This window comes from Poecilia mexicana, unplaced genomic scaffold (genome assembly GCF_051168715.1).
Source record: "Poecilia mexicana isolate PSO_F unplaced genomic scaffold, ASM5116871v1 scaffold_2, whole genome shotgun sequence".
In the NCBI taxonomy this organism is placed as follows: Eukaryota; Metazoa; Chordata; class Actinopteri; order Cyprinodontiformes; family Poeciliidae; genus Poecilia; species Poecilia mexicana.
Genome location: NW_028263371.1, coordinates 9,584,384 through 9,602,500, shown reverse-complemented (window position 1 = coordinate 9,602,500; position 18,117 = coordinate 9,584,384). Strand labels below are relative to the sequence as shown.

Here is an 18,117-nt window from a genome sequence, read left to right as displayed (position 1 = left end):
TTTTCATGTTTGGACCGGGAGAGGAAGAGAACCAACAGCGTTTTCCTTTAAGGGAGGTCCAGGCTGGGATTTTGAAAGCAGAACCTTATGTCTTATATTATGCACACATGGCGGAGCTGTCATGTGTAAATTAAAGGCAGCTATTTTTGTCAGTAAAAACTGAGCTTTTGGCAACAAATACCCCGAGGCTTTTGGCGTGAAACAAAGAACGGATATGTGGTAAAGCGCGTCGTGTGTGGAGGACCTGTGATGCTGTGGGCCTGCTTCTCCTCCCTGCAAAACCTGTTAAGAGGACATGGCATCTTGACGTCTTTGAAATACCGGGAGATAGAGGCCTCTGCCAAAAACACAAAAAAAGAAACTGAAAACGGATTGTTTTGGGAGCTTTCAGCGAAAATAATGGCACTGAACATACCGCATGATTAAATCAAGTGGTTCACTGAACACAAAATCAACTTTGTCCATTTCAGCTCCCACATCTAATCCTGTGGAAAACCAATGGGGTGTTCTGAAAAGACGGGAGTATTAAGAACTCTGGAACGTCTAGAGATACAATTACTTCTTAATGTAGATCACAGGTGTCAAACTGAAGGCCATGGGGGCCACATCCACCCCGCCGTAGCTCTTTATGTGGCCCTTGAGACTCCAACACCAAGTTATGTCAGCTTTTTGATATTCTGCGATTGAAATTCGTGCAAAATCAACAGATTTTTATTTTTTTTTCACACTACTGCATAATTTTCCCACAAAAATGGTCAAAAGCATTGGGTTTAAGTGAGTGCTAACTCGCACACGTCTGCATTTGGCAGTGTTTACTTTTACTACAGTGTAGTAAAAGTGAAAAAACTTGATGTCAATGTGATGTGAATATTTCCTATCTAGCATTGCAAAATCTGTGATTTTGATTGCAAAAAAAATCATGAAAGCAATTGTTAAATCTGGAAGGGACTGCTCAGTGTGAAAAGATGTTCAGTACTGTTTAATATTAAGAAGTACTTATCAAATGCTGTATCTATTTTAACAGTTTATTTATGGTTTTTTATCAACACATTCTGGCACAACCGGCCCACTGAGAGCATTCATGATCTTGATTCGGCCCGAAATGAGAATGAGCTCGACATCCCTTCTTCAGGTCATACAATCTGACATTTGGGAACCACTAAAGTAGATGGCATTTCTCACAAAGTTCCACTCACCTTTGTCAGTGTGCATCCTTTTCACTTCATGGCTCATGTCGTGGGCCAGGTCTCCCTCTTTAGGCCCAGGGGCAATGTTGGGGGACAGGCCGAGAAGGGCTTGGTTCATCGACAGCCCGTTGTGGTGTGCTGCTGCAGAAGGATCGCCAAGAAATTACTAGGAACACCTATAGACTTTCCTCTACTCTAGATTCTAAAAAAAAAAAAAAAAAAAAAAGAAAAACAATAATACACTTGGTTATGTCGTTTGTTGCGCAAAAAGCAAACTTACGTATCCTGTCCGAGGAGCTTTCTGTGTGGGCTGGGGAGCTGGACACGCTGCTGCTGCGGTGGGATGAAGGGTGGCTGCCGGGCCTCCTGTTGTCTTCTAAGGAGGGCGCAGGGGAGGGACTGTCCGGCACACGTTCCTGCAACCCCAGCAGCCACAAAACACACACAACCAAAATAAACATCTGACGCAGATACAGAATTACACCACGAGAGTAAAAGGTTCAAACCTTCCGGAGTCATAAACAAACAACAACCCGCCCCCCACCCCCCACCCCCCAAAAAAAATAAAAATTAAAAGGGTGTCATTATCTTAAAAATTTACCTTTATAACAGAGGTGACCATTCTAGAAGGCAGGCTCTGGCCCTGGGCAGCAGCAGCCATGTTTGCAATGGTGCTGAGGTGGTTCATCTGGCTCATCGCCATGGTGACAGAGGCTGGGGGCAGACTGACCGGGATCAGGGGGTGTGGCATCATCATGAAGGGGAGTTCCAGGCCTGAGACACATGAAGAGGACGCTGTTGGTTACTCAACGATGCATATCATGAGTGAGATAGCAGTCACAGGTGGGGAGGTGGAGGGGGATCTTGTGGTGCTCTGGCAGGAAAAACTCCACCCTTGCTGGTAATAATTAAGCTGTCAGCTCTGAGACGCTCTTTATAAGAAGTGTCCAGTAACAGTAAAGCTTAGCGTGACCATCTGTTAGGAAATACAAGGCTGGTGTCAACTGCTAAGTACGGTAGAGGATCTGTAATGCTGTGGGCCTGATTTACTCCCGAGGACCATGTTGGAGTGCATGTCGTTACGGTCCATTTTAAATAGCAATTGGACATAAACTCAACAGCCTAGCACTACTGTTTATCAGGAAAAAATGTGGAAAAGTTAAGAATGGTAGAGGCTCTGTCATGACGTGGGCTTCGTTTTCTTCAAAAGTGCTTGAGAACCAATGACTCTCAGTCTAAACATTACCGTCTAATCGAAAAGTGTTGAAAAGAACATATGTCTACTGTTGAGTAAGGCGGAGGTTCTGTGGGGGTGTGGGCCCGTTTGTTTAAACCCTCAGCCAATAACATCAAGGCCTAACAAGGCCGTCCAATAGAAAAAAAAAGGGTGGAATAAGTTCAGCTAATTGCAGTACTTCTTGGAAATCATGTTAACATAAAACATATAAATATTTTACTATATGTTATTAATAGCTGCTGCTTCAATAATAATAAAGACAATGGGGGTGAGACTTCATAAACTGTTATTAGCAGTAAAGATATATTAGTTATTCTACAATGAATAAAAAAAAGGGGGCACATTATGGAAATAGGCCCAATATTTACATGGGGAAAAAGAAAAAGAAATCCCTTTAAAAACAAGGGCAATCTCTGAAGTCATTACCCAAATGACTAGTTAAATGTGCAAATGACAAACAAGTACTGTTAGACTACAGTGTGGCAATGACTTTAGGCCAATTATCCCCCATACCAGAGAAACAGAAATAGACCAAAAAAAAAAAAAAAAAACAGGGTGTGAGACTGTACAATGAAAGGATTTCCATTTTCTTTCATACGTGCACAAATGAATCCATTAGAACGCGCAAGATATCTTACAAATGTTTTAAATTATTCATCTGCCGCCTGGCATTTGTCGCCCTAATTGGGAAAAACCGAAGACATTAGCCGCGCGAGAATGTAAAAAAATGTCTATTAAAGATACCATACGGGGGGTAAGGAGCTAGTCAAACAGTAGCCCTGTACTTGTGCTTGTGAGCGGCTTAATGAAAACAAGACGACTTTCAAAGGACGCGAGCGCAGACAGAAGGTCAAAGCTAGGTGTCTGTGCCTCCCCGTTCAACCAGCGCACCCCCCGCCTCCACCTCTCTCTCTCCCTCTCTGCTTCCCCTCCTCGGCTCTCCTCTGGGACTTTGAACTGAGCGGGATCAAAAGTGACTGGAAAACATTTTGGTCTCGTTCCTTCGCCACTCAGATGCTTCTCCTCAAAACTGCTTGAAAGAAAAAAAAAAAAAAAAAAAAAAGAAACAACCTCATAGACACTATTGGATCTGATTGAGGCTCTCCGTAGATTTTTTTTCCCCCATTCCTTTTTTCTCTCTTTCTTTGGCAGCCTGGTTCAAGGTAAAAGAAAAGAAAGACAAACCAACAAGAAAGACGGAAAGTAAAGCAAATCTGCATGAAAGAAACAAAGAAAGGCAAAAAAAAAAAAAAAAAAAAAAACACGATGGCGCCATCCACAAAACAACTCCGGTTCTTTTCTTTTTTTTTTGTACCAAACATCAGTAGCCAAAGGGCAAGGAGATCTGTATGGCGAAGCCTCTAAAGAGAAGGACACTGGTTTGAAAAATGAAAGGACCTGAGAAGTACTCCTCTCTGTCATTCTACCTCCTTCCAAAAGAAGCATTGATTTCCATAAGAAAGATAGCACGCAGTTTCTCAGTGGTGAGTATTTCCAGACAATATAAAGCAAAAGGGGGAGATTAAAGAAAGGCGGAAGCCAAGAGCTGCACCTTGTAGCGGCGCCTCCGCCGAAGCTCAGACTGAATCAATTACCACTCAGCAGGCTAAGCTCAATTAAAAAACACCACAGAGGGCCCTGATTGCGGGGGTACTTACTGCGGGACAACATGGTAAGGTCTCGGCTACCTATCAGGCTTTCAAGGCCACTCAAGGGCCGGAGAGAAGAGACTTATTCTGCCTTTGAGGCGGATGTATTACACCCATTCAATCAGGCACAGTGACGCGCATTGGGAAAGATTTTCGCCATATTAAAAAAAAAAAAGAAAAAAGTGGAAAAGCACCTAAAAATGACACTGAGCCGTTCTGTGTTTCTGCAGTAACATTCCTGGACTTATCTCCGTGTTATTCCTTGCACTTGACGGGCGTACGAAATCTCACGTCCCCACCTGACTGACGGCCTTTCAGGAGAAAACACTGGACTTGTGTTCGCGCCGAAGGAGGGGTTTTAGTCTCGCTTTCAGCGCCGGCCCGGCCCCTTTCTTGTCACCTCGTCCCAAAGTGGTGTTTCTCCCATAAAGACCTATTCAGCCCGCAGCGAGGGAATGTGCCACAGACCTAACAAGGCTCCACCAAATCCCTTTGTTTGCGGCTGAAAGGAGCCAGGTGAGGAGGAGGTTATTCAGGAAATGGGCCGGTTTTCGCCACGCAGTTAAGTGTCATTCACGTGTAATTTCTTTCTAGTTTGTGATGTAAGCTCCAAACATTACTTAACTCTGGATTAATAAACAACATGTTTTTCTTTGTCCTTTTTTTTTTCTATTCAAAGAAACCGACAAACATTAGTTTGAAGCGGTGATGCCATGCAGTGGATATTATTGGTACCGATGACAAAGGGGGCGTAAAAGTTCATTCATTCAGGGAGAAAAAGCTCCGATGTTAAGAAATAATTGCCCGGTGGTGGAATTACTGTTAAAAAAATAGAAAATAACTGAATCATTTTTTGAAATTATTTTTGCATTATGTATCCTTGATCTAAGCTAATCAGACTGATCTAGAGACGTCAAAGAAAAACACAATTGTTTAGTTGGGGACTAAAAATGCTATGAAAGCCATTTTTTAGTTTTCTAACTACTACTAAGTTGGACATAAACCCAAATTAATTACACAACCTTATATAGAGAGCAAGACGTAAAGGCATCCAAAACCCCACGGTTAGTAAAGTGGAGTAAAAAAAGGCATGTTGGGGTCACCTTGCCAACTATCACCAGGAAATATTATTTTCTGTGTTACCACGAAAAATGTAAACAGATTTTGCCCAACTCTACAAGAACATTGCAGCCACGTTCTTTGGTCAGATGACAGTACTGTAGAACTATTCGGTAAACGCTCGGACTGGGTTTGGCACGAAACAAACGGACGAGTACGTGGAAAAGCATCCTTTTCAGTTCGGTAGTGGATCTGTGATGCTGCGGGTCTGCTTCTCTAAGACATGTTGCATAGAACCCTGAAAATTGAAACACCAGGATGCTTCCTAGAGAAACTTGAGGTCCTCCTACTCGAAACTGAAAATGGGTCGTTTACCAGGTCTTATGGCAGGATGCTGATGGAAAAACATCTGGACAAATCAAGACAGAAACGATTCAACAGACACAAAGTCAGCCTCAGTGACCATAACTAAATCCTAATGAAAACCTGTTGGGTGAGCTGAAGAGAAAAGCATACGAGAGGACAATCTACAGACACTGAAGTCTGTATTTCCCAAACTCTTTGGTGTGCGATTTATGCTACGGCAAAAAAAAAAAAACATGTTTATTTCAGAGCTATTGAGGCATCTTTACCGGGTTTATTTTAGCTGCGCTGATCTCACGCGTACAGAAAGTTTAGACCCGACGAGGTGAATTTCTACAACAATCCCCCCCCGCGCGCACCCTCCTTCGCACTCAGCCCACTGTCTCTCCTGGAGGGCATAAACAATACATTTGGAGTAATTTACCTGAAGTAAGCCTGAGGGAGACCGCAAAGGTGAACTCCTGTTTACCATCATTAAAACTACAAATCGCTTAATACCAATATAAACAGCTCAGCTATTATGTTGTGCCGTGCTTTTTGCGAGTTCACGCTCGGATGAGCAGAGATCCGAATCGCGGAGGATGAATTGGATGAATTAAAACAGCCCTCGGTAACAGCGTGATTACAAAGCTGTTACATCGGGGCTTTTTCGGCACTTCTAGTTGCTTAACGGAATCGGATCAGAAAAAGAAATAAAAAGGTTCAATGTGGGTTTTTTTTTTAAAAGATTAAAGAAAGAGTAGAATTTATTTTGAGAACAACACTTGACTTGACTTTTGCTGTGGTTAATCTCTTTATGAGAACAAGACCTCAACCTTTCCGGCTATAAAAACCTACAGAAGGGAAATAAGGGGAAGAAGAGCTAAGCCTTTGTCATTGAAAATGGTATGAGAAAGCAAGCACCCTCCCCTCCACACTCCCCCCCCCCACCCACCCCGAACCTTAACTCTGCTGTGGACAGATTTCCCCTGACAAAAATTAAACTAGCTCCTACTTGGCACTTTATTATCTCTTCAACTGAATGATTTATTGTTTGTGGAGAGAAAGAAGCAAAGAGAGAGAAAGGGAAGATTACATTTCCACCTAAAGCTGTGGCCTGATCTTGTTTTTTTTTTCTTTTCTTTTTTTTTCTGTCCAGGAAAAAAAAAAAAAAAAAAATGCTCCCGACAAACAATAATGTCAGCTGTAATTGATCAGAGGTCGCTGGCTGGGCCTGCAGTAAAAGCGCACTATTTAAGCGACAATCGGCCCCGCGCTCTTCAGACGCTGGCTAATGAAGCTGTCTGTCTGGGCTATTTACCTTCTCTTAAATGGAAGGGGAGAGATGTACTGTAAGAGACAGGGCTGGAGAGGATCTGCCTCTCGCTCCTGTGAAATAGGACCTGCACATGCCTCAGGAATGTATAATTGGTTGCCGCAGCCAAAGCCGGGGATTCGGCGCTAATTAAATGACTTGTTTAAAGCCTATCTGTCTTTGTTTGGGAGGCTCTGGGCTTCAGAACAATGCATTGTAAATGCTGTTGTCAAACAAACATTCCCGGTTATCCTTTGATTGGAATTGAACAAGACAAAGGGCTGATTTACTCAATGCTAAGCCTCTGGTTTTTCATGCTGTTGAATATAGTTTTCTTTCTTTTTTTTTTCTCCTTCTGATCTGTCAAAACCAACAGGAACAATCCAGTCAAGCAGCTAAATAGACCAACTCCCTGCACAATCCAGCCTTCTGCAGCAAAACAATCTGAGTTTTCCTGCTAATTGCTCTTGTAAAATGCCCCCATGTTGCGCTTGTGTTTCTACAAAGGTGAGGTGGGGTTACGGAGTCTTTGTTGTGGTGGTGGTGTTGAAGATTCAAGCACTCAGTCCCCCCTCCCCAAAAAAAAAAGAAATGAGCGGCTAATGATAAAGTTCTAGAGAGCTTGGGGCGGCGTAGCTGCAGATCAGGCGCCGCGTATGCGGTTGCTATAGTCCTGGATTTGATTCCTGACCTTTGAACCTATGGTACATGTCTTCCCCTTCTTCTACCCCTTCTAATTTCCTGTCTGATTACTGTCAACAGTGGCACAAAAAATGTTTCAAATCCTTGACTGTAAGGGTGTGGACAAGACGTGACATCAAAACGCTGAGATATTTCTCGCTAAAGTCAAGTCTGTCTCACGATGTTCACTTGGTGTCTCAGCATAACTTCGTCTGTTTGAAGTCGGTGTTTCTAGACTCATATTTTAATGTAAGAAAAGGAAGTTGCTCTGCTGTGTTATCAGACTGATTGGTAACGACTGCTCATTGGAGTGGTTGACAACTCTCGATTTCAACAGTCAATCGATAATTGTCCACAGAGGTTTGTGGATTTCAACAGAAAAAGGGTCGGGGTCAATACGCCCTGTCTTCTTACCCCCGTCTTGTTCCCACGTGTCGCCATTTCCTCTCTTCCTACTTCCATTTTGTACCCATGCAGTCCACTTTGATTGGAATCCTATAGACAGTGTGGACAGATTTTAAAAAGTGAGAAAAAATATATACATACTTGGAGCCTGAAAGTGCAGATGGGTTAATGTGACTTGCGCTCTGGGTTCACCACAAATCACACTTTTCCAGACTCAAATTTAGAACATTCCTAACATATAAACACCAAGGCAAGATGGGTTTTCCTGCTCTATTTGTTATCAGCTCATTACCAACCCCAGTGGTGGATTTGCCTTCAAACGCAGCAGTGTGTCGAATGGCCATTTTGTTGTACTTTTGGCAAAAATGGTAATTTAGATCACATTTCAAAATAAAGCGGATACGAGCTTTATTTTCGTATCCGCTGGTGTCTATGGATACCAGCGGATACGAATCCACAAACAGATTAATCTATTTGTGGATTTTTCTGTGGAACATTGAGTCGATTGGCTGTTGCCCCCAAAAACTGAGATATGGAAGACCACTGTGCATATTAGCTCATGTTAACATATATTTGGTGTTTGAATTATTAAAATAGGTATTCAGAAACATTTCTGGTCTCAATTATTACAGGATTTCAGCTGTTTATGAGTGGTTGTGGTCCCTAACCATCACAAACAAAAGGGTTCAACTGTATATTTTGCTTAATGCACTATTGTTTTGTGATTTGTGATCATTTTGTTATTATGTATTAAAAGTACGTTTTAAAAAAATGCCATTTTAATGCTTGGTTTGGTACTTAAACCACACCCAGGAGTGATATAAACCCCTGAGGTAAGACTCTTTCCAAGGTTTGGATTTTTTAATCAGTGTCTGTATTTCACTGTGGGTTTTCTGGCAGTAACTCAACAACAAAATAGTATTATTTAATTTGAAAAAAAAAAAAAAAAAAACTTTAAAAAATAACTTTATTTGCTTGACAATTAAACAGAATCAAATTGAGAAACCAAAATATATTTTTTTTCTATACCAAAAAAAAAAGTCTCTTTTTGTCCAAATAGATAATGTGGCAGAAAAAAGTTCCATACTTTTTAAAATTAGGAATCTACACATATTAAGACTGCATAGGAAGCTGATGTAGTATAAATATGCTTCAATGGTCAATATGACTAAGAAAATGCTTTATAAGTTCAGTGCATTTCTTATTTACCTGGACTCAACTTTTGGACACTAATGTTCTTTAAGACAGTTTTTGAGTTTTGAAATCTTCAGCCTGTTTGGGAAAACAGAAATAATTTTTTGTCTTGTTCTCATGGAATAAATATCGAGTATCGTCTTGTCCTGTGAGTCGAATGTATCAACTCCACCTTAATCACCCATTAAGATTCACGTCCTCAAAAAAAAAAAATCTAAAGTGTGAGAGGTGGAGGGATCTCTGCACCCGACGAACCGACCGAACGCGAGTCGCCGCCTCCGTAAGCATGCCGTAGAGCGGCGTAAAGACAACACAGGTGCCCAGAAACATACGTTCTCCTTCAATCATACGAGGAGTACACACACAAATGCAAACAAGGAAGAAAAAAGAAAAAAAAAAAAAAAAAACCCAGACATACACAGATGGCATTTTCAGTCAAGGCTGGTGAGTCCTGTTTCTCATTAAAACACGGAGGGGGGAGAAAAGGTATGGCGCTTTGATGTAGCCACCCACAGCCCTTCAGTGTCATTGAATGAAACTTTGAAGCTTTTTGTGTTTACACAGTTAATGTCGATAATAAAGCAAACATCTTGCCTTTGTTAAATACCTGCTCTCGGCTCCGCGCCGGCGTGCACGCAACGCCCGAGTTGAAACGGGACGACATAAAAAGAACACATCATCGGCGCAACAAAGAGCGGTAAACATGAAAACAACGGCGGCGTACGGATGATTGCAGGCCAGACATGAGAACACATGCGAACAATATGCTTTACATTCGGGAAAGCCGTGAGGATCGGAATGCGCTTCGGCCTCGACCGCGTCAACAAATGAAACAGCTTTAATGCGAAAGGATAATAAAAACAAAACAAGACAAAAAAAAAAAATAAAATAAAATAAAAAAAGAAAGATGCACTGATTTCATTCAGGTGGGTGAAGATTTCCTGCCAAGACACCTCGTGTAATGCGGCAGAAAGCATGATAAGAAAACATTTCTGATTTGATGAGGTAACATAATTGCTTCCCAATGCAAACCCACCAGAGTGTAACATGTGCTGGAAATTATCAAGGAGACAGACAGAGGTGTTTGTCCTTAAAAGAGTATTAAACACACACACACACGCGCACACACACACACATAAAAAAACAAAAAAAAACAAAACAAAAGAAAAAAATCCCACGGCAGGCAACTTTTATGGGATAATTTAAATCCTCTGCTCGGATGGCGCGCATTCCTTATGAAAATTGAAAGATCAATCATCTCTGTGACAGATCTGTTGTGAAAGAAGTTCTTCCTGTCTTTTGAAGAGAAAATGCTAAACATGTTTGCTCCACCAGTCGTCACCCCCTCCACCCCCCTCCCCTCCGCCTCGCCCGCCTCTCCTCGCCCGCCCTCCTTGCAAACATCCCCGTTTCAGCTGTCTATTTGTCTCTTTGCTGAAAATGTTAACGAACAGAGCAATAATCAGGCCATATGCTTGCATGTGGCAAATCTCATTACAGTAAATGACCTTTACTAACCAATGCCAACATTCTTGTGCTTGATAACGCAGAGCAGACAGGGGGGTGGGGGGGGGGCGAGATGAAGTGAAGGAGTGGGGGTGGCACATAATGGTGGGTTTAGTTAAACACACTCATGAGCGGGGTTGGATGTGCCCGAGAGAGCCAGGCCCTTCTGGACGCATTAGCCAAACAGCGCTCGCCTTTCTAATTTGGGTTCGGAACCAGGCTCGCTTCGCATTTGTCTCGCATCGCTCTCGACGACGACGGCGACGGCGGCGGCGACGCGCTCGGGCATCCGTGCGAGAGGCCCGACACCCGAGCACTTGCAATAAGCCTCCGAGCTCGGGTGGGGGAAAAAAAAAAAAAGTGCTGCGAAGCAGAAGGAGAGCGGCGCTATTACCAGCAGCTGTTACTACTGCGGGTGCAATATATTCAAGTCCAATCAATAAAGCTCCTGCAGACAGTGACACCCAAGCAGACAGAGGAATCATTTTCATCTGATACTTAGAAAAAAGCTCCCCCCTTTTAAAAAGATTGCTTTCAGTCAATGACAACCAGTTGTCATTTGACTAAAGCCCCTGAAATGAAATATATTGACGAGCGCTATCAATCACGAGGCGCTCTGCCGTCATATCCTGTTAGCGGAGGGGGTCGGTTTGCACGTGGTCATTGGATGATCTGCTTTAATTAGAAAACCGGCATCTCGCCTCCTGCTGCGTGCTTCAGAAGAAAAAAAAAAAAAGAAAAGAAAAAAAAAGTATCAATACTGTGGATATAGTCTGAAGTGAAAAAGAGTCTGCTGACTCACCAATGAGGCAATATTTGAACTAAGATGTTTGGCACTGAAGGAAATTTTCAACAAGAAACACTGAAAATGGCTTATAGTACATCTGTGAGCAGCAGTGGCGGCTCTTGCGTGAACAGTGCCCTGGGCGAGCTCCTCCGTGTGCCCCCCCCAACTCTTCAGCTCACGAGAGGATTAACAATAATTATTTGACAAATACGAGTTCAAATTTCCACACTATTTTAAAGAAAATTCAGACTCGATATTGTTTTGTTTCCACAAAGATAGTAGTCCTTTTTTTTTGCCCAGTAAACAACAGAGAATAAGCCACTTCAAGTTTGACCAAACTAAGTGTTTTAGATTTTGAACTTGACATCGATGTGGAGACTAAGCACTAGTAAATCAAAAATGTGAACTGCTTTGGGTCGTTTACTCGGTAATACTTGTATACATAATGAGCAGTGAGTATAACCTCATGAGCCTGCTCTTGGGCTGATACACCAATCTGATCTATTAATTACTTTTTAAATTTAATAAATTACAACATACATGGTGGGTAGGTTACATTATGAAAGCATGGAAAAGGTTTTAAAAAGTTTTGTTTACCAAAAAAAACAAAAAAAAACAAACAAGCTAAACATTTTACACCATACAATAGAGACACCAGAAAACGTACAAGGTGGAGAGATAAAAAAAAAAGCAGCAGTACCCCTCCCCACCTGTTGCTGTACACTGCCAGTCAGCTGGGGAAAAAAAGAATACTACTACACTAGATATATTTATTATATTGAATAATATTTTGAGCAATAATAAAATTTACTTGAAAACTACTACCGGATTTATCAGCTGTTCAAATTCCAATATTACATAGTGTGGCAAAGATAACATTATTCAAGTAATAATCAGTTTGTTGAGTTACTTTTAGCAGGGAAAGAAAAGTTGTTGCTTTTTCTATTTTAAGAAAAATAAAACGTGGAGTCATACATTTTTGTCGAATTGTTTTTGTGGAAATACAATATCCAACTGTGGTTTTACCAAAGGTTGTCACGCAACCTCATACCGACCTGAAACAAATTGTATAAAGGTATTTAGTCATCATCCTCCAATAAGAACTCAGCTATTGAACAACTCTGATTGGTCGGACCCATTTCAGTCATTGGATATTTCTCTTCAGAACCAGACATTTATGTTATCTAGTTCAATTATGCACATACTTATTGATTAAACAACTTTCTTTTCAGTTGAAGCGGTGAATGTTCTTTAAGTTTGAACCTGCTTACCCCCCCCACCCCCCTGCATCTGGCTCTCATAGAAATAGACTTGGTAAGGTTAAAGATGTCTGGATTCGCTACAGCTGAATGGTTTAAGTATCCTAATTCAGAAAGAACGAGAAAAGAAAAACAAGCCTTTCATTTCAGGCAGAACGGAACCGAGTATTTCCATCACACTAACCCTCTTTTGATTCTCCGCCCTCATCGCTGCACGAGCCGACGTGCGTTTTCCGGTGTAATCACAGGAATGGGGAATGTCATTTTCTTGTTGTCATCACAGCGTCATCAGCGTTATTGTGTACGCCTGGATATCATTCCTCCACGCTAATGCCTCCCTCTTACGCATAATCAGAGTCGAATGGGAACGCATGATATCCAGGCTGTGCGATGCGGCTGAGGCTGAGGACGCGCGTGGAAACCCCCCCCCCAAAAAAACAAAAAAACAAACAAAAAAAAACGCTCCGTTCCACGCGGTCGCACGCCACGTACGCTCCACGTTCCCTCCCGACCTGCGAAAGCCCATCATCGCTGAAAGGTTGAATGTCATTTATTACACATATCACATTTACACCAAGTGACATTGTCTTTTCAAATTGCGTTGATCTCTTCACTTTCAAAGGTCAGCCCCTCGCCTGGCTAAATTCAACCTGACAGAGAATAGTGAGGAGGGGACAGCCGAACACATGCATCACTCCCGCATCAAAGCGCTCCAAATTAATCTTTCCAATTAACGGAGAACGAGTCCTAATGCTGATGAAGGCCGACAACTGGACTGGTCAGCTGTTTTTATTTATTTTTTATTTTATTTTAGTTTTTACACAGCTCTCCTCCTGGTGTTTGGAGCTAACCACAAGAGACAATCAAACAAATATTCCTCTGCCTCTCTTGGTACGTCTCGTCCCTGCAACCCTGCCACCACTCGAATATGACAAAACTTGATATGGATCATTACAGAAATAATGTTTAATCAATGCCCCCGTCATCCTCCTCCTCCTCCTCCTCCCCACTACTACCACCACCATCACCCGTTATTGTAATCTATTTTTTGCAGTTGTGTGCGTTTGTGTGTTCTTGCAGTTACGTCGGTGCGCCTCGCAATTTCCCAATCATGCATATTCAAGTGGAATACGCTGATGCTTAACAGCCGACGCAACAGGAATTAGAACGAGGACATTAGACTTCATTAAAGGGAGAAATGATTATCAGGTTTATCTTTTGAAATGTCTATTAAAACGTGTGCCGCTCCTTCACTTATCTGTCACCTGGCTCCCATGAGCCTGGCACGCTAATAGAGAGATGGTGAGGGCCAAAGCCCAAGAGGGAGACAGAGAGCCATCAAGCTCTTCGCTCAGACTGGAAGGCTTCCTGTCTGCTCTGCCACTCTATATCCAGCTCGGTGTGTCTGACTCGGTTACCCCCACTAGTCTCCATTTCCCCACAACAGCGGCAGCTCGAAAAGACCCAATTTCGTCCCTACAAAGCTGCCCGTATTGAAAGAAGAGCTGAAAAAAGCGAGACTTTGTTCGCGTGAAACGGGCGAGAGCACGGTCGATGCGTTCAAGGATATAATTTCCAGGTTCCCCACACATTTTTCATGTCAAAATGACATACTTTTAGACTTTAAATATGGATGCGTGGATAAATGGATGTACAACAATCGGCACTTAGACAATGGGAAATGTTGGAATAGTTTTTTTAAATTTTTTTATTTACTCATATCAAATTCCACACTTTTCCAGACTAAGTAGGAACTCTGGGGTTCTACCTCAGCCTGTGGCAACAATCTCTTCTCTCCAAGAGCTTTGTCTGACAAAAGCTCCCATAAGAGCGCCAGAGAGGAAGATGGATGAAGTTGCCCCCAGACACTCATATCAGGTCAGTGTGTGTTTTATCCCCTAATGGTTAGGGTTAGGATTGATTAGGAGGGCGATACCAGATCTGAGCCCGAGGGCCGCGTGTTATGTCAGGAGGAACAGGAAGTGGCAGCCTTCCTTCCTCCCCTCGTGGCCCACATTCGGGAGGAGCCCAGGCCACCAGCGCCAGTGTGAGCTAGCAGGTTTTCTTGGAGCGTGCCGCAGTTAGCTCATCGGATATGTCCTTCCACCCTGAGAGCTTTATTATTAGAAAGGACATAAACAGACTAATTAAATCGCAGCAGTGGAGCTGGGGCTGACAGCTGGCGCTAAGACTGTGACTGAACAGATCCCTATCAAAGAGCAGGGAGTCTCTGTGTGCTCTGCCATTGTGTGCCTCTGTCTGTTCACGGGCTTTACTGTGACTTACATTGCTTTGGCAGCTCTACAGTGTGTTCTAAAGCACTCACACCCTTTAATCTTTTTGTTTTCTCATATTGGACTGTTACGACAAAGATCGGTGTGTCTGGGGGGGATATTATGACAAACAACCCCAAAAATCAACGGATAACTGTGAAGCAGAATGAAACGGGTGGTCTTGTCTTGTAGCATCCCCACAGCATCACTCTGCCACCACCACAATGCAGTGCTGGGTTCATGTGCTCAGCGAGACATGTTAGTTTTCCAACGCTGACTGCATCAGGCTGAAAAAGTTCAACTTTGTTCTCATCTGACCAGACCACCACATGTAAGCTGCGTCCCACATATGGTAACTAAACGTTTTTCTGAAAGCATTTCCTTCCACCTGAGCTGTGTCTCCCTGCAGCCCCTCCAGAGTTAACCTGGGCTTCTTGGGTACTTCTGAGTAATAATCTCCTTATACAACCGGGGACTTTTTCCAAAAATTGACTTCTGACCAGCCTGGTGAGAAACTAATTGAATTACACACAGCTTACTAACTTATTAGATGACTTCTGAGGAAGGACTGCAAATTATGCTACACCTTCCAATTCACAAATATGTGCCGTCATACGTTACATAAAGTTCTAATACAACACAATTATTTCCTATGGCTGCAACATGAAAAAAATGCAAATAACTACCTGGGATGTGAATATTTTCGCAGCGCACTGTTGATGTGCTCAGCTCCTAAGTGATAACAATAATCTTTTCATCCTAATTTCCTTCACACATAACCTAATGTCTTATAAAGCAGACCAAAGCAAAGCATCCAGAATTACTTGTACGGTTCCGAATGTTACAAATGCTTTCCAGCAGAGCGGTAAACACGCCAGTAATTAGCACGCGGTATCCGAGCTGACTTCCGCCGGCTCCGCAACACGGTCAAGCGCAGACCCCATATAGAGAGGAGCCTAGTTATGCATTGATCTCAGAAAATTAAGGCTAACTAGCCCAGATTGCGGCATCTTGATGTACCTTCTGGATGAGCCGTGCGCTCTGCCCGTATTGTTAGCACGGTAAACAGGACGGTTTTGAATCAAATGAATACACGCTGAATAATTAATGCACCGTAAAGCCTTATCACTACCCGTGTGCACAAAACGTAAAAGCACCGATGATGAGAAAATATGGTTTTAACGAGTCAATAATGGTGAGTGCAACAAGAACGGCCTAATCAATGAGGCTGCAGCGTTTGCAAACAAGGACTTGAATTATAACGCCAATAATTGATCTCTTCCATTTCCCCCATTTCTCCCCCCCCAACTCTCTCTCATTTGTGTGATGTCATTGTTTATCGAGTGCTTGGTGCCAATGAGGGATGATGGGAAGTTTCAGAGTTTGTTTTTGCTCTGACTTTTGCTCCACCCTGTCTTCTCTTTCCCCGCTCCCCAGCTCTTCCCCACCCTAACACCCCCCTCCCCCACCCCTTCCTCCCCTTTCTCCATTTGTAAATTTGCAAGCTGTAGCACCAGCTTAACCAAAAAGGATTAAGTCCCATACCCAACTGAGAACACAGATAATGCTCAGTAATTGGTAAAAAATGAAGATGAATGGGACAGCTAGATAAGGACCAATTAGCTGCTGGGAGTGTACAGCTGTGGTCTCCTCACAGAGCGCTCTCAGGGGCCAAGGCCCGCTCTTTTTGTAGCAATGCGTGCACACAGGCAAGCAAAAAGAAAAAAAAAAAAAGAAAAAAAAACACCCACACATTGGAAACACCTAAGCATGAGGGTAGGTCTTGCAGGAAATTTGCCTGATGGCCCACAGAAACAAAAACGAGCATCTCACACCTTCCAGTCAGGCAACTCTCCAGGCACCCATCAGCACCCCATTCGGCTTCAGCCCACTTTCACATTTCAGAAGCTAAAAAGGTCCTAAAAGTTTCGCAAAAAGAAGAAGAAGAAGAAAAAAAAAAAGTGGTTCCGGAACCGGACAGCAAAATCGGTGAAAGAAAATCAGCGACTGTTGTGTCTTCTCTTCCTGCGGTGTTGTCTTTCGGTGACTTGTTTGGTCGGCATGTTGTGGCATCATCTGGCTGATGACAGCGGAATTCCCATATCTAATTACAAACAGGATTTCAGATCCATTAGTGCTGTGTGGCGGGGCGTCAGATGAGTGGCAGGGCAGCACCCAGTGGCCAAAGATGGACGCGGGGTGTTAGACGGAGACGTAAGTGAGACACGGCTGAAGAAAGTGGCCTAAAAACGAGACGCGTCTTATCTCTCCTGTCTCCGCGTTTCTCCAGGTCAAGGGGAAAAGCACTTTATTTTTTTATTTTTTCTTGTGCACTCTGGAAAACAAAAGCAATTCCTTCCCTTGAAATTGGCAGGTGTTTGTTAGCGGCCAGCTGACAATATTTTTGCTGCCAGTAATGAAGGTTGTGGCCGGGGTCAATGCGTTGGGAGGGGACGGCGCGGGCGGTTTATCCCCCTCAAGGCCGAGCGCCACACGTGTTTTCACTCGGTCTGTGATCTGTAATTGTGGCATTTCCTGAGAGGCGCAGGAACAATCCACATTGTGCTTTGAGAGGGCTCCCTACTGCACAACTAAAGACTGCGAGGGGAAAAAAAAAAAAAAAAAAAATCAAAGGCGGATCCCCCCCCACCGCCCTTCTAATTCCATCTCCCTTCCTGATTATTTGTCGTTCCTACTTCTTTATCCATCACTTCTTTCCCATGCACAATTTGTTTTTCTGTCTCTGGTTTAATATTTTGGCAAAGGGTTGAAGTTTTTTTCCCCCCTCATAATTAATAACATTGATGCAAACAGGAATGTCTAATTGTAATGAATATTTAATGGGAGAGAGAAACATTAGCCTGTTCAATTTACATCAACACAAAGACGGCAGTGGGCAATCCAACTCCGCAAACAGCACAGAGTGTCCTTCACTGGCTGGCTCTCTTTAAGCGCTTCACAATAATAATAAAAAAAAAGAAAAATAATAATTAAAAAAAAAAAAGAAAAAAAAGCACTCTGCTTCAGACAAACACCAAGACAAAGCACCTGTATTTTTTGCCTCCCTCGGTCGGTTTATGTAGTGGTTGCTCCTGATTAAATGGATCCACGTCCTGAGTGGTATTATCAGAGACGCGCACATTAACATATCAATTCCTATCTTTGGTCGTCACATGATTTGTTTAAGCAAACATGTCCGTTCTTGCGTGGCTCGGAGCTGGAT

General features: G+C 42.9%; 1 protein-coding gene and 1 long non-coding RNA gene across 2 annotated transcripts in view; one reads left to right on the top strand and one right to left on the bottom strand.

Annotated features, from left to right (window-relative positions):
• LOC148160390 (uncharacterized) overlaps nucleotides 1-18,117 on the top strand; it is a 143,210-nt gene that overhangs the window by 37,367 nt on the left and 87,726 nt on the right. The window lies entirely within an intron of this gene.
• The window catches only part of dachd (dachshund d), a 134,562-nt gene that overhangs the window by 29,692 nt on the left and 86,753 nt on the right, over nucleotides 1-18,117 (bottom strand). Inside the window, 3 exon segments of the mRNA XM_088010401.1 lie at nucleotides 1,197-1,328; nucleotides 1,468-1,613; nucleotides 1,790-1,961. Of these exon segments, the coding sequence (XP_087866527.1) occupies nucleotides 1,197-1,328; nucleotides 1,468-1,613; nucleotides 1,790-1,961 (450 nt within the window).